Source organism: Periplaneta americana, chromosome 5 (assembly GCF_040183065.1).
Source record: "Periplaneta americana isolate PAMFEO1 chromosome 5, P.americana_PAMFEO1_priV1, whole genome shotgun sequence".
Taxonomy (NCBI): domain Eukaryota; kingdom Metazoa; phylum Arthropoda; class Insecta; order Blattodea; family Blattidae; genus Periplaneta; species Periplaneta americana.
In genome coordinates, this window is record NC_091121.1 from 80,676,573 (window position 1) to 80,692,106 (window position 15,534).

The following is a 15,534-nucleotide window of genomic DNA, read 5'->3' on the forward strand; positions in this document are numbered from 1 at the left end:
CTAATTTTCTTGTTGTATGTTCGTTTTAGGTTTATTAATCACTAAGAAATATACGAGCAAGTGGGTTACTTAATTTACTTACAAATGGCTTTTAAGGAATCCGGAGGTTCATTGCCGCTCTCACATAACCCCGTCATCAGTCCCTATCCTGAGCAAGATTAATCCATTCAATACCATCATATCCCACCTCCCTCAAATCCATTTTTATATTATCCTCCCATCTATGTTTCGGCCTCCCCAAAGGTCTTTTTCCCTCCGGCCTCCCAACTAACCATACATATCCATCAACTCATTATTATATCTTCTTCACCAGTTAACACCATCATGAACCGCTTCCAATATCTTTCTCAAAGTCTTTCTTTCAAAAACTGCTAGCCTGTTGCACATTTCAACATTTAACGTTCATGTTTCTGCACCATATAAAACAAGTGGTCTTATTAATGTTTTATATATGTTCTTTTCCACCTTTTCAAAGAATAAATTTCCAATTTGTATATTTCCATTTCGTACTACATTCCAGTCACGAGACATATACATATATACTTTATCTTTTTGGGATTTACTTCCAAACCTATCTCTACTATGAGCAGTATGAACAATTCAGGAACTAGAAAAGAGCAGTCTAAAACCATCACTCTATACCACTTAAAAAATCGTGTTCTTTCTTTTTGATGCAAATAACTCACAGTACAGTAGTTGAGATGGATAATGGATATTCTATTGTCCTCTCCAATGACAATCATAGTGAGCCTTAGTGCTCCCGACTGACTAAAGTTTGTACTATCAATGAAGAAAAAAGAAGTTACAGTTAAGAGACAAATTCTCGATGACTAAAACCTTTACTATATTTCAAGCAAATCAGCAGTCACTTTTTTTTTTTTTTTTTTTTTTTTTTTTGTCTTTTAATTATTTCTGAAGCCACAGTTTCTATGCATTCCCGTTCCGTAATTAAGTACCTACTTTGTTTCAGAGCCATCTGTTGCAATAAATCAATTCCAAGAATTTTGTTTTCTTGGAGCATTTTCTGTGAGCATATCCAATACAGTCACATCATGATCTTCTGTCAAGCTGTGGGGAACAAACCGTATACAATGTGGATAATTTTCCTTTACATGTTTGACATCAACTGGCAAGTGTGAGTTGTTACTACTTATAGTTTATATTGTCCTGTGTTTTTTATTGTGATTTCAAATCATTCCATTGTTCCTATAAAGGGACACTGGGACTCAGCTGAGAAACTTTAAAAATGTTTTATCAATTGCTTTCAAATTCGTTGTGTTTCTTGTGTCTGTACATTTAAATGATAGTAACAAATTTCATAAAGATTCGTTAGTTCCTTAGGTAATAATTTTCACTTATTTTAATTAAATTATGTATAAATTCAAAACATTCCTCACAGCTTCAGATTTGTTAATTGCATTTTTTTAAATTACATCTCACGATTAGGAAAACTGTGCATGGATTTTTAGATTTGAGTATTTGTCAATGAGATAAAAATGTTAATAGAAATCATAATTTTTACTCAATAATATTCTTTGACTTTTTAAAGTTAAAAATCTATATCATGAAAAGTTTACACTGAAGAGCTGATTTCATGCACAACTTTGTGTACGGTACCCATTGGAGTATGCTGAAAAGTTTCATATAAATCAGAGCAAATAGAAGCCCCTAGGGACCTTCTACTGATCACAAACGTAGTTTTGAGAAAACACAATTTTTACTGGGTGTGACAGTTTAAAAGACCTGCGCATAGCATTTTAAAAATGGCTCTCAGACCTTCAAAAATGACAGATCAAGGCTAAATTTAGGACAGAATATTAAACAAATATATTTGCCTTTTTGGTAAAAAAAAAATTTCGTCCAAATGTTTTAAGTACTAGATCACACAGTGCGGCAACTGAAACACGGGACTAGTGTTACAAGACATCAACTGGTGCTGTCATCTACCAGAGGTGAATATGAATCCAAAGAGAGATTGTTCTTAAAAGTGCTACGCTGAAGGTCATCATAAACTGACACCATTTGAGAAGGAAATGTGTGAGAAGAACTATAGGTCTGTGTGTGTGTGTGTGTGTGTGTGTGTGCGTGCGTGTCATAAACCAAGAATGAAACAAAGAAAGAACATAAATTTTACTGTTTAGCCAGGCAGAAGTGTCATACAGGCCCTATTGTATGTCAAAAGCAGTTAATTCTGTCAATGTGATTCAAACTTCAAAGCAAACAACAGTTGGCTACAACATTTTAAAGACAGACATGGGATTACTTTCATTAAAGTGGTAGGTGTAGAAGAAAAATCAAACAGAGTGCTGGTAATCAAATTGTGAGTAAATGTTATTTCACAATATGTAATGTTTCATAGTTATTTCTACTATACTCTCTCTTTCACAACAGAAAATTTGGGAAAAATTTTATAATCCTTCAATACAACATAATACAATTTTTCTAGTCCCCAGAAAACTGTTGTGTTGAGATGGTGAAGAATCGGTAGAACAGAGAAAAATTCTCTCTTCTCTCTGTGGCTTAGTGGATAAAGCACCAGCACATAAAGCTGGAAACCCGAATTCGAGTCTCGGTGCCAGAGAGAATTTTTTTCCATTCTACCAATTTTTCACCATATGGAAATGCAGAATTACTGCACTGAAACTCCATATGTACTTAGCTCTTTCATCAGAATAAATTTACTGGTTAAATTCTCAACAGAAATAATAGGCTATATTCTATATAATCCTTCCCATTGAAGGCTTTAAGAAACCAACCTGGACAAATACCCAACGTCCCATCCCTACCTTCCCATGGTGCAGCTGTTAGTAAGCATAATTTTACAAGCTGAACTAAAGGAAGGGGCTACTCATCAATTAGCACTGGTCAGCTTGATGAGTTAATGACTGAATTTGGTATAATTTTCCTCTATTCAATACCTAATTCCCTCTTTACCCTTTCCTATCCAGTCCTCTGACTGAGCTCTTATTTTCTTCGACCCTGACGGCATTAGAGCATTCGAGGCCTAGGGGTTCATTTCCCTTTCCTTCCTCCTCTTTCTACTTTTCTGTTCCTAGTGCTGACCTGCTATGGCACTAAAATCGTCCTCCAGTGGCTTAAGGAGGGAAAGCTAGTGATCAACAAGATCTCCCAGCTAGGTCCAATGGACCCATCGACCAACAGCAGGTGTGATCCTCCAGACATTCTGGGGGTTGTGTGTGAATGAAGTAGCCACCAAAACGTTAAAATATGGTGTTCACTTAAATCGGCTACAACTTGCCATTTAACACCTCAAAATCTGTGCTTCAGTGGCTGGCCATGATAATATCTTTGAAAAATATTGGCGTGCAAGAGGTCAAATGACTTTATTGTCAAACGCCTGGCATTAGAAAACAACAACAACAACTTTGGTAGATCATAGTAATATGTTGTATCGAGGTTCCGCTGTATAAAACATAAACAAGTCTGTAAGTTATTTTGTATGACAGCAAGGGAGTTGTGCACAAAATGCTTGTGACCAGTGACCAAACAGTTACTATTATCTGGAAATTTTGAAGTGTTTGTTTCAGAGATTCCCTTGTTTACAGTGTAAATGTCAAGAAGAAAACAGTTTGTTCCTATTGCCTGACTACATACTAAGTCATAGGGCTTTCATTACTAGGAAGTTTCTGATCAGCACAAAAAAAATGTGTGTCTCATCTATTGTAATTCGATAATCTTAGCACCATGCGACTTATTTTTATTCCCAGAAATCAAAGTAACCTTGGAAAGGTGTTATTGTGATGTGGATCAAAGGTCTGAGTAAAGACAGAACAGAATTCCATGGCCTTCCACCATTCCTTTCAATTGCTTCACGATCATTGTCTGCAGTGTGTAAGTGAAGGAGAAAGAATGAACTTAGTAAAAAATGCTTAGATTGTTCATACATGGAATCTTCACTTTTTAGTCCCTTTTTCCAGATGTCACACTGAGTGAAACAATCTTCACAATTAACACTGCGTAACAAAATTTGAGCAACTTTTTGTTTATCTTATTTTTTTGGTGTTTATTGCTTAATTTGGTGATGTTGATTATGAATATATGGGTGGTTTTTTTTCCCAATGTCGATATTTTGGATGTAATAATCCATTCTTCAATATTCTTAAAAACAACCAAAATTACATGTTTACTTTATATAACTAGAGAAATAAAGTGAAATCTAATATACAATACATTCTATAGTGGTTCACACAAGTTCAAATAATACTGAATAACACTGAAAAAAGGAAAACAACAATACCATCATTCAGAAATGTACACGAGAACGGCTTCTCCTTTTATGTTCTGTTGACTCCTCTGCACATACGATGCTCCATATATAGTCTCCCATCATTGCACAATCTCAACGACCCTGATACCTTCTTTCCATAAGCTGAATGTCCTGGTGAAACTGTTCCCCATGTTCCTCGCTTACATTTCCTAAATTTGGTCTAAAGAAATTAATATGAGAAAACAAATAATGCATTTTGACTGACATTCTGCACCCTAGCACACGGTAATTCTGCATCAAATTCTCAATCAGTTTCTTGTAATTGTCACTTCTTTTGTTGTCAAAAAACCATTGCACTACCATTCTAAACACTTCAAAAGCATTGCATTCGTCAAGAGTCATAACATCTACAAGTTCTTTAGACTGTAACATCACTCGAATCTGTGGCCCGGTAAAAATTCCACCTTATATTTTTGCTTCAGATAACTTGGGGAACATTTGTCTGATGAGAGCTAGAGCCTCAGAGTTACTGTTCAAACCTTTGATAAATTGTTTGATTAGTCCAAGTTTGATATGCAGTGAGGGTAACAGAATCTTCTCTGTAGACACTAGAGGTTCATTTATTACAATGTGTGTGCCTGGCTTCAATTCTTTTCCTTTTGTCCAGTGTTTCCTGGTGTAATGCTGACCGTCTGCCCTGCTGTCCTATAGGCAGAGGAAGCAGGAATATTTGGTGTAGACACCTTGAAGCCCAAGAAGAAACCCCAACATTTTAAAATCATCACTAATATCCCACTTGTGGCTTCCATAGTTGAATTTTTCCAAGAGCAGCTTGACATTTTCATACGTTTCTTTCAGCTGTCCAAAATGAGCCACTGGAATGGAAGGAAATTTGTTCCCATTGTGTAGTAGGACAACTTTAAGACTACTGCTTGAGCTGTCTATAAAAAGACGCCACTGGTCTGATTTATGAGGAATCTGGATAGCCTATATTGAAAAAGAGCATTAACATTGCTACAAAGACATAGATTTTCAGATATTTCATAGAAGCAGTCAAAATCCTTATGTCTTACTCTATATTTTGTTTATTTTGTATCCTTTAGCAATCAAGTTATGTTCCTTAAGACAGGATGCAAGGAGTTCGGCCTTTGATTTGGTTAGTTCCAACTCCCTTATAAGGTCGTCCAATTTTTGTTGAGTGAAGAACTGTGGTTTATTTGTTTGGCTTTCGTCATTATTGCAGATATCACTGTCATCACTAGGATTTTGTACATCTTCATCTTCAGATACATTCTGTTGTGGTGGCGATGGAATTGGCAACTCCTCAGAGTGCGGTACTGGAGCAATAGATGACTGTATGCTAGGATATGGAATGTGCTCTGTTCTTGGTACTTTTATAATGTGTAATGTCAACCATACAAAAGTAACAGTTGTCGTGATGGTTGGTTGGCTCTCTCCATATTCGAGTAACTGCAAAAGCCATAGATTTTCTTTTTCCATGTAGCCAACTCTCTAAGGTAGACCTACAGCTATCGCAAGACACATGAGAAGTCCATCCAACAGTTTGGTCTCCAACCGTTACACTGAAATAAGCTTGGTAAGCGATACAGAACTTTGTCCCAAACACAATTTTATGTTTCACTTTTTTAGATGCGATATAATGTCCGCGATATAATGTCCACAAACATAACAAAATGAGTCTGCAGGCAATTTACAACGTCTGGATACTGACATATTTCACTAAAAAACAAGAATCAATCGTTTCCATAATCACTGAACTGCAGTAGTTGCAATTTAGAATTTCACAAACAACAGGAAGATGTTTTGTGCAAAATATTGATATACATAGATATGACAATTAAAGATGTCGATGTACACTGATGTTACTAATGAAAAACGCCATTGCCATCTACTGATAATCGCTTTGAACTACTAAGATTATCACAAAAGAGCGGAAAATTCAAAATTACAGGGTTGGGCAGATAAAACCGGCCCGTCTCATCTCATTTGATTTGAAAGAACTATTCTTATTCACAAAACAACTCTTTACATTGCAACAACAAACAGAACAGTTTATAAATCATTTGTAAGTTATAGCATGTAACAAGCAACAATGTAAGTAAACATGCGGAATAAAAGATAGACAACATAATTTGAAATCAAATGAAATGAGGCGGGCCAGTTTTATCTGCCCAACTCTGTATTAGCAAATTATTAAAAACCATAATAGTTGTTTATTTAAAAAAGTATCGACATTTGGAAGAAACTAATGGTATATTCGTGTTCAGCAGTCGAATTCATCCAATAAACACTAAGAAATGAACATAAACAATTTTTTGTTACGTATTGTAATTAGAATTTCTATGGTTCAGAAATAATTTTTATTATACATAACAGAGAAATGCTACAAATGGAAGATATACTTTAAAAAGTTATAAAGTACCATCTTTTTCATCCACTAGAACCAGTGCATCAGGCCCTTCATGTGATATGTTGACTGTTTCAGAGAGTTACCATCTGGACACCATCTGCAAATGGAAGTATAAGAAATAATGAAAATTTAAAACAATATAATTAATAACAGTGGTGACTCGTGGGTATTGAATTCAGAGGGGCTGCATACATTATAAATCATGCAACTTGCCTTATTTAAAGATTAGTTCCATGTGCCTTGTCTTGTAGGTTGCAAACTTTTGAATCACCTTCTTATTAAAGTCTGAGATGTCGTTTAACATAGTCTTTTCAATGGACAACATGGCTAATGCAATCAGTCTCTCGTCTCTCATCATATTTCTAAGATAGGATTTTACTCTTTTCAAATAAGAAAAGCAACGTTCTGGTTTGGAAGTTGTCATTGGTATGGTGATAGCTATGCGTAATAGTTTCACAACTTCTGAAAATGAGGCCTGCAAATTCTCAGATAGAAAAAACTGCAAGAGCTTGACTGCATCACTGATATTTCTGAATTTTTGTCTCTGATACAACACAGTGAGGTCCGGTTTTTTAGTTTGTCTTTATCAGACATTGGAAAAAGCTTCATATATACATTTAGGTTATTTTCAGGAAATGATCTTTTGTAGCATTAAAATTTTTCTTGACACAGAAGAGAAGGTACTATAAGATGATCTATGAATTGCAATCGAGTGTTAGCTTGTGTGATAATGAAGTCACACACTCCTTGGCTGCCACAACCCTTGTCTGATTCCCTTTGACCTTATGACGCTTGCTAGAGTTTTCATTTTCACAGTTTTCGCTGCGAGCCTTTGTATTTTGTTTAGCGGCTCTTTCCATTATGAGATTCAACCAATGGGCATAGCAATGCACAAAATATGGATATTTGTAAAAATCTCTAACTTTTGCTTGTGCTGCATTTAATACACCACTCATCATAGCTGCTTCATCGTAGCTCTGTCCAATAAGCTTATCTTTCTTTGTTTTAAAATTGTTTCTAGCTCTGATATTGCATTTGCATCTTGTTCGGTTGTGTTAAAGAAACCCCAGAAACTCTCCACAGCTTTTTCTTCTTTGTTACAATACCGAACTACAACCACAATCATAAATTTCCAGATATACCTGTGATATCGTCAGCAAGAACAGAGACAAATTCGGCTTCCTCAATCTCTGCTAAAATTTCCTCTCTGAATACGTCCAATATACATTCCAATAGCTCATTTTACAGGCCTATAAATGGCGAAGAGGTCTCCAAATGGACTTGAACATCGAATCTATTTCACTTGTATATTTCACCAAATTGAGGAATATTCCTTGATTGTCAGACCCTATCTTTTCATTATGCCCTCATAATGTTAACTCGTTGGTTCCACAAAACTTGATACAGTCAATAATTTCTAGACAACACTTCTTTGTTTTTTCTCACGCTGTTGTTGTTATGTTCAACAGCTTGTTTATGAGTTGAACTTTAACTCTCCTAAATATTCACTCTTCTCAACCCAGCCAAGTTCAAGGTGTTACTTATCTGTTTCGCCGAATTTACATGTTTATTAATCTTTTCGTTTCTGAGTCCAGTTAGAATCGCTACCAAACAAAAGACATGGAAAACAGAATAGCGCATTTTTAATATCACAGCCTTTCAACCACACAAACTTCTTATACACATCACAATTAAACCTCCTCGTATATTCTTTTTGTCGGCTTGTCAAACAGAATTTTATATCTAGCACAGGTGTAGACTTCTACGGCACTTAATTTCACATTTCTCCTGAATTGTTAAAGTATTTAACTGAATAGACTGTAAATATTGTACCGGTACTTCACATTTTATTGTGACTTTTAAAATTAATTTTTATGTACTTTTCACCGTATGAATTGAAATACTACTCATTCTGTACTAGGTACTGAAATTCAGCTGACCATCAACCACACATTACTAATTATATCATCACTGTGCCTTCAAAATCCGTTGTGTTTTTTTTTAATAATTTGCAAGAGAAAGAGAAAAGCAAATGTCACTTTTAATTTCCTTGATTTTCAAACCTATTTGCGGTATAATTTAATCATTTTTCTTGCATTTATTGAAGTTATACTGAAAGTAGCTTTGAAAATCAAGAAAATTAAGAGTGACGATGCTTTTTTCTTTCTCCTACAAAATCGTTTTAAAAACACATAGCGGATTTTGGAAGTGCAGTGACGATATATGGAAAGCACGATGTTTTAAAGTTTGAATCTAACTTTGTCTTCAAGAGTAAAAAAGCGGAGGAAATGAAATAATACATGTTGAGGTCATTAGTAATGCTGAAATCTGCTTGAATGACTTGACAACAGAACTGGAGGCAAGTAAATGTAGTCATTTAATGGTTTCAACAAATATGATTCCTTTTCTCTCTCTCTTCAATTGAAGACGAAGGTAGATTCAATATAGACTGGAAGAACCTGGTTAAAGCCCAGGTGAAGGAAGCATTTAATTTCGTCATAACTTCCAGAATGGTTCTGGTGTTCAATGCCTGATTGAATACCAGATCTTTCCAAAATATAAATGGTGATCAAAGCAATATACTGACTATATTACCTCTTAATGCTGAGGTCAAGCATGGAAATTATATCTCCGTGTATCCTATGGAATGCACATAGGAGTGTCTCGTTGGTATGATGAGGTGCATTATAATGTGCATACAGAGTAGCTCACATAAAGTGTTACGAGTCAGTATCTCTTAAATGGATCAATAAAACTAAATGCTTCGTAACAGGAAGAGGATCTGTGAGAAATTCCATCCACAATTTTTCAGTAGTGTTGAACCGTCGCTGGGTCTGGTTGGTCTTCTTTGTTAATAAAATAAAAGATAAATATCTTAATAATACCAAATAACCCTGCCATGAAACGTTATTATCAGGATGGTAATCTACGTGTCGAGGTAGTTAAGTAACAACACACACTTCCTATGTTAAACACAACCATTTATTTAGAATAAACAACAAAATAAATTCGTAGCACAGAAAATATCTTCTTCACAGAGTAATGTTAATCAAATCCAGCTAATTACCTTACATAGGCAGGTACTCCCCCTCGCTGGCATCCATCTTGTCATACAATCTTGACGTAACCAACACTCAGCACACACATAGCCGTTACACTCAAATTGGCCACCCCTCAAACGTCACACAACAATGGGTGCCTTCATTGTGAATTTCATACTCGTCAAATTCGTTCTGCTGCAATAACTAAGTAAAACGTAAACCAAAACCATCTCACTGAACTCCTTGTAGTTTGTGGTAGACTTTTAGTTATATCACAGCTAGAGAAACAATAACCTGAAATAAAAATACCGACCGGTATTTAACCAGAGTTGACTGCACGCTAGTCAGACAGAAAAATGAATGCAGTTCAAGATAATTAGTACATCACAAAACTCTCCGCTATACTCCACACGAATATCTTCTGCGATACACTCGCAGGATCCCACAACATGTTGGACTACGCAGGTACTAGTAGACTTATCGAACCCAGTTCGATCCCCAGCCTACATAGGAGCTCGTGCCCTTCACAACACACGTTCTACCTCCAAGCCATCCCTCTAGCGTACTGACGCCACTGCTGCAGCCTCTGCGATACACTTGCAGGTTCCCACAACACGTTGGACTACGCAGCTACTAGTAGACTTATCGAACCCAGTTCGATCCCCGGCCTACATAGGAGCTCGTGCCCTTCACAACACATGTTCTACCTCCAAGCCATCCCTCTAGCGTACTGATGCCACTAGCCCGAACAACTCGCTTCACAGGCGAAATACCAAACGGCATCTCTATCTTAATCAATCGAATAACGTAATGAAAAATACTAAATTCTCCTCAGGGAATCAACCAATCACTCGCCAGCCATAGGCTAGGCCCTTGTTTTCAACTCATCACAGATTACAAGAAAGAACACCATAGACTACGGGAAAACAGAAAGGTGAGAGGAAAGAAGTCATCTACGAGAAGTAAGAAGAATTAGATCAGAAAGGAAAAAACTACAAGCCATCTATGAAGAGTTAGAATAATTAAAACTAACAGAGAAAAGTATAAAGATAGAAAAATGTAAAAGAAATAGAAAGGAAAAGAAAGACGTGCCGAAATAAAACAGCACAGACTCCCCCCCCCTCCCAAAACTGGCGCAGTTCCTGAACAGCGCCAACTCCAGGTCCAAAGACGCTGTGTGGACAAGTAGGCTACCAAAAAGGGAACTCATCCCCAGCTATGTCCCATCACAAGCCACTAGGTACTGTATCTTCCAAGTGCACAACCAGCACTGACGCCACTGCTGCAACCCATCCAGATGGTCGAACATAAATCGTTTAGGCACCGAGTGTCCACGGGTAGAGGCAGTATCCCCACCGTGCTCCCCCTCAACCCACTTGGCCCTTCAGAATGACTGCAGTCCTTCGCAGTCACCCCAACCAACTAAATTCCTTCGATCCACAGACCTCTGGGTTATAGTCACAGCACACTTCCACCTTTGGCGCAATCAGTAAATATATCCACCACAAACGTGATCAATGCAACAAAGCCAAACATAAACAGCAACATCTTAAAGTGACAGAAAGGAAGAAGAGAAACAAGTAGAGAAAATAAATTAGAAGGAAAGTAAGCTACAAAGGATAGAGGACACGAAAGAGAAGAAGATAAAACATATAAAGAGAGAAGAGAAAAAGGAAAAGATAAATTTTGCGAATAAACGACCCCCAAAATAACTAGCTCGAGCTGTGATGATACAACCTAGAACTAAAAACACACGTAACAATATAGAACTCAAAAACATAGAAATACTTAATAATACAACAATGTCAAAGCGAATAAGATAAACTTGAAACGAAGGAAAACACGTGAATAATACAAACTTTTAAGTGATGTCTATAACTTGCTTCACATATGACCATTTCTGGTATAATAGTCTTTTCAGCCATTTTATCACTTCCTCTTGATGATATGCACAATCATATATGTGTCCACTGCCCGTTCATGAATATAAAAGGTAACACACTCCTTCGTGACAAAACCAGGTTAGTACACAGTACTCATCACACCGTCCACTCATGATACACTCTAGTACAAACTTTTACTGGGTAGTTTTAGTAAATACCACCGTTTGGTGCACTGTACCTTACTATTAAAACAACCCTTAGCTCACTAAATGCTCAAATGAGACATTTAGGCATACAGCTCTGTAATAACAGAGTTATCAGAAACCCGAACCAGTTCTGATCTGAACACAAAATTCCGTCTGCAGTGTCGTTTGGCCGTCCGTCACAATGAAAAACCTGGTACGGCCAAACTGACCAGACCTCACTCACGCAACCTCTCTGACGTCACTTCCAAAATCCGTCTGCAGTGTCGTTTCGAAGTCCGTCACAATGCAAAACCCTGGGACGGCTAAACTGACCAGACCACACTCACATAACTTAACCTAACCTAACCTTTTCCCCTTTTACATTCCCTTAGGGGGAAAAGGTGCCCATTTTAGAAGACTCTTACTTCATGCATGGGCTGCAGTGGCGGTATTCTGACCCAGCGCCACACAGGTGTTACATTCATGGGGAAAAACCCCTGACCATGTGGTTGGTGCCACGCACCCCGCACTTCCTTAAGCAGAGAATCGTGGGCGCGGAGAAAGTCTTCTTGGGCGCCACAAAACCCAACTTTAAACGGGGAACTGACACAGCGGCTACAAATCCCCTGGTAACCCCTGGCTTCGGTTCCCGGTAACTTTTAGCGGTATAACAAGTTATATCTTTTCCCAACTCGCAAGTTATCCTATCCTGTTCCTCCCGAAAACGTTCCAAACTGACTCCGGGATCTGGATCGTAGTGTAGAGACTTTGTAACTCCTGAAAACGACAAGGGAACTTCACTCAACTCCGGAAGTACAATCGGAGAACCACTCAGTTCCGGCTGACCAACGCAGACCCGATCTTTCCCCAAGGAACTCGAATCTACTTCCTGACTTTCCCCTTCATCCCTATGAGCAACACGGTCCACCAATGCCCCAACTGGAAGCAATTTAGGTGCCTTACATCGATTAGCAAAGTGGAATTTGATCTCCGAAGCATGTTTAAAATAAAATTCCTCCTGTGGGATGTCTACAATAAGCCCCGTCTCTGCCATGAAATCAGCGCCAAAGATGGCGGGGTTAACCAAACCTTCGACAACCCAGAAACTAAATTCGCCAACTACCTCTCCAACCTTAACTTTCAAACTGACACGACCACTGACCGAAAGAGACTGGGAAGTAGCCGAGAACAACACCATGTTCCCGGGGATAATCTCCCATCCCTTCTTCCACGCTAATTCTAAACTAACCAAAGAAACGACACTGCCTGTGTCCAACAACATCTCCACTACTCTCCACCTAACTGAGCCCTAGCAACGGGGCACTGACCGCGAGGGGGTACTTATCTCACGAGACACAACCCGAACAACTTCTTCACTCTTTCTCTGATTTTGCTCCACGTGACCCCGTCGATTACATTCACGGGCAAAATGCCCTGCTTTGTTACAAACAAAACACCTATTGCCCTGTCCCAAAACGACGGATCTAGTCGGGGTGGTTCCTGCGAGGGCACCACTATCTAGTATCGCCTGATTCCGCACACATAACGCGTCAAGCTGAAGGAAGATCTGCGGCTGGTTGGCACTTAGGTACTGAGCCCTGACCTCGGGATCGCACGCCCCTGACAACGCAGCGTCCACTATCTGACTTTCCGCCAACCCAGCTACAAAAACCTTTTCGATGACTTTTAACTCTTCCACGTATTCAAGTAGTGTCTCACTGTCACCTTGTTTACGGTAGAAATACTCGCCGAACAGAAGACGACGAGTCTTGTCAGGAATGAACTCGTTCAGCAAGGTTTTTTCGTCTTCAATGGCCGCCAATACTCTGTTAGTTAACACTCCATTAGCAAAAGGGAACATCAGATGTAATAGCGAGGCCTCATCCAAATGAAAAGCTCTACATATACCCTTAAACTGCACTAACACCCTTAGAAAATGCATGACTGCCTGTATACTACTAACGGAGAAAACCATCCCTTTCTTCAGAACGGATTCAAAAGGATTAGGCATGTTAGAAAAAATCAAGCTAAGGTAGTCCTTCTTCCTGTCGAGATTGGAAACTTTCACAAGGACTTGAGCTTCATTGGCCACCCCTGAACCCTGTTTCTGCTCTCTCGTGGTCTCCTGGCTCCTACTCTTTTTCAAATTCGTTAGTTCCATTTTCACTATCCCCATTCTCTGCATTTCCTTCTCGAACTTTTCCCTATCTACAACTTCCAACTTAACCTCGAGTATATCTTTCAGTCGTAATTCCCAGTGAATCATCCTGTTCCATATTCTTCTAAAACGATCCTTCTGAAAATCGACCCTCAACTCCTCCAGAAATTCCGAAAAGGACTCCACGATTTCTACACATTTGAAAAGTTCACTAGCGATACAGTACTGGGGGTATTTCCGCGGAGTCTGCTGGGAAATGAACCCTGGTTCCCTAGCTTTGGCTAGGAGAGTGGTGACATCCGCGTTCGAGTCAACCTCCGCACGACGTGCTCTCAGCTCATATAGCAACTCATCTTTACAGAGGGCGCGCCACTCCACCATTCCAGCATCCATCTTGAAACACAAAAAACAACAAAACAGCACAATCCCAAGTACCTCGGCTTTGAGATTCCAAACGCCGATCATAAACACGCAACTCTGCTAACACTGAACCGTCGCTGGGTCTGGTTGGTCTTCTTTGTTAATAAAATAAAAGATAAATATCTTAATAATACCAAATAACCCTGCCATGAAACGTTATTATCAGGATGGTAATCTATGTGTCGAGGTAGTTAAGTAACAACACACACTCCCTATGTTAAACACAACCATTTATTTAGAATAAACAACAAAATAAATTCGTAGCACAGAAAATATCTTCTTCACAGAATAATGTTAATCAAATCCAGCTAATTACCTTACACAGGCAGGTACTCCCCCTCGCTGGCATCCATCTTGTCATACAACCTTGATGTAACCAACACTCAGCCCACACATAGCTGTTACACTCAAATTGGCCACCCTCAAACGTCACACAATGGGTGCCTTCATTGTGAATTTCATACTCGTCAAATTCGTTCTGCTGCAATAACTAAGTAAAACGTAAACCAAAACCATCTCACTGAACTCCTTGTAGTTTGTGGTAGACTTTTAGTTATATCACAGCTAGAGAAACAATAACCTGAAATAAAAATACCGACCGGTATTTAACCAGAGTTGACTGCACGCTAGTCAGACAGAAAAATGAATGCAGTTCAAGATAATTAGTACATCACAAAACTCTCCGCTAAACTCCACACGAATATTTTCTGCGATACACTCGCAGGATCCCACAACACGCTGGACTACGCAGCTACTAGTAGACTTATCGAACCCAGTTCGATCCCCAGCCTACATAGGAGCTCGTGCCCTTCACAACACACGTTCTACCTCCAAGCCATCCCTCTAGCGTACTGACGCCACTAGCCCGAACAACTCGCTTCACAGGCGAAATACCAAATGGTGTCTCTATCTTAATCAATCGGATAATGTAATGAAAAATACTAAATTCTCCCCAGGGTATCAACCAATCAGCAATAAGTACTAATTCTCCCCAGGGAATCAACCAATCACTCGCCAGCCATAGGCTAGGCCCTTGTTTTCAACTCATCACAGATTACAAGAAAGAACACCATAGACTACGGGAAAACAGAAAGGTGAGAGGAAAGAAGTCATCTACGAGAAGTAAGAAGAACTAGATCAGAAAGGGAAAAACTACAAGTCATCTATGAAGAGTTAGAATAATTAAAA

General features: G+C 38.6%; 1 protein-coding gene across 11 annotated transcripts in view; it reads right to left on the reverse strand.

Annotated features, from left to right (window-relative positions):
- Positions 1-2,073: 2,073 nt before the first annotated feature.
- Positions 2,074-15,534, reverse strand: part of LOC138699868 (uncharacterized) — a 42,681-nt gene continuing 29,220 nt past the window's right edge. For 8 of the 11 annotated variants that reach the window (XM_069826064.1, XM_069826063.1, XM_069826066.1 and 5 more), the window contains one exon: positions 9,624-14,926. In XM_069826064.1, coding sequence (XP_069682165.1) covers positions 13,078-14,391 — 1,314 coding nt within the window. In that variant the 5' untranslated portion in view covers positions 14,392-14,926 and the 3' untranslated portion in view covers positions 9,624-13,077. Of the gene's footprint in view, positions 6,757-9,623; positions 14,927-15,534 lie in introns of those variants that run through there. The other 3 variants (XR_011332105.1, XR_011332103.1, XR_011332104.1) reach the window with 1 other exon arrangement.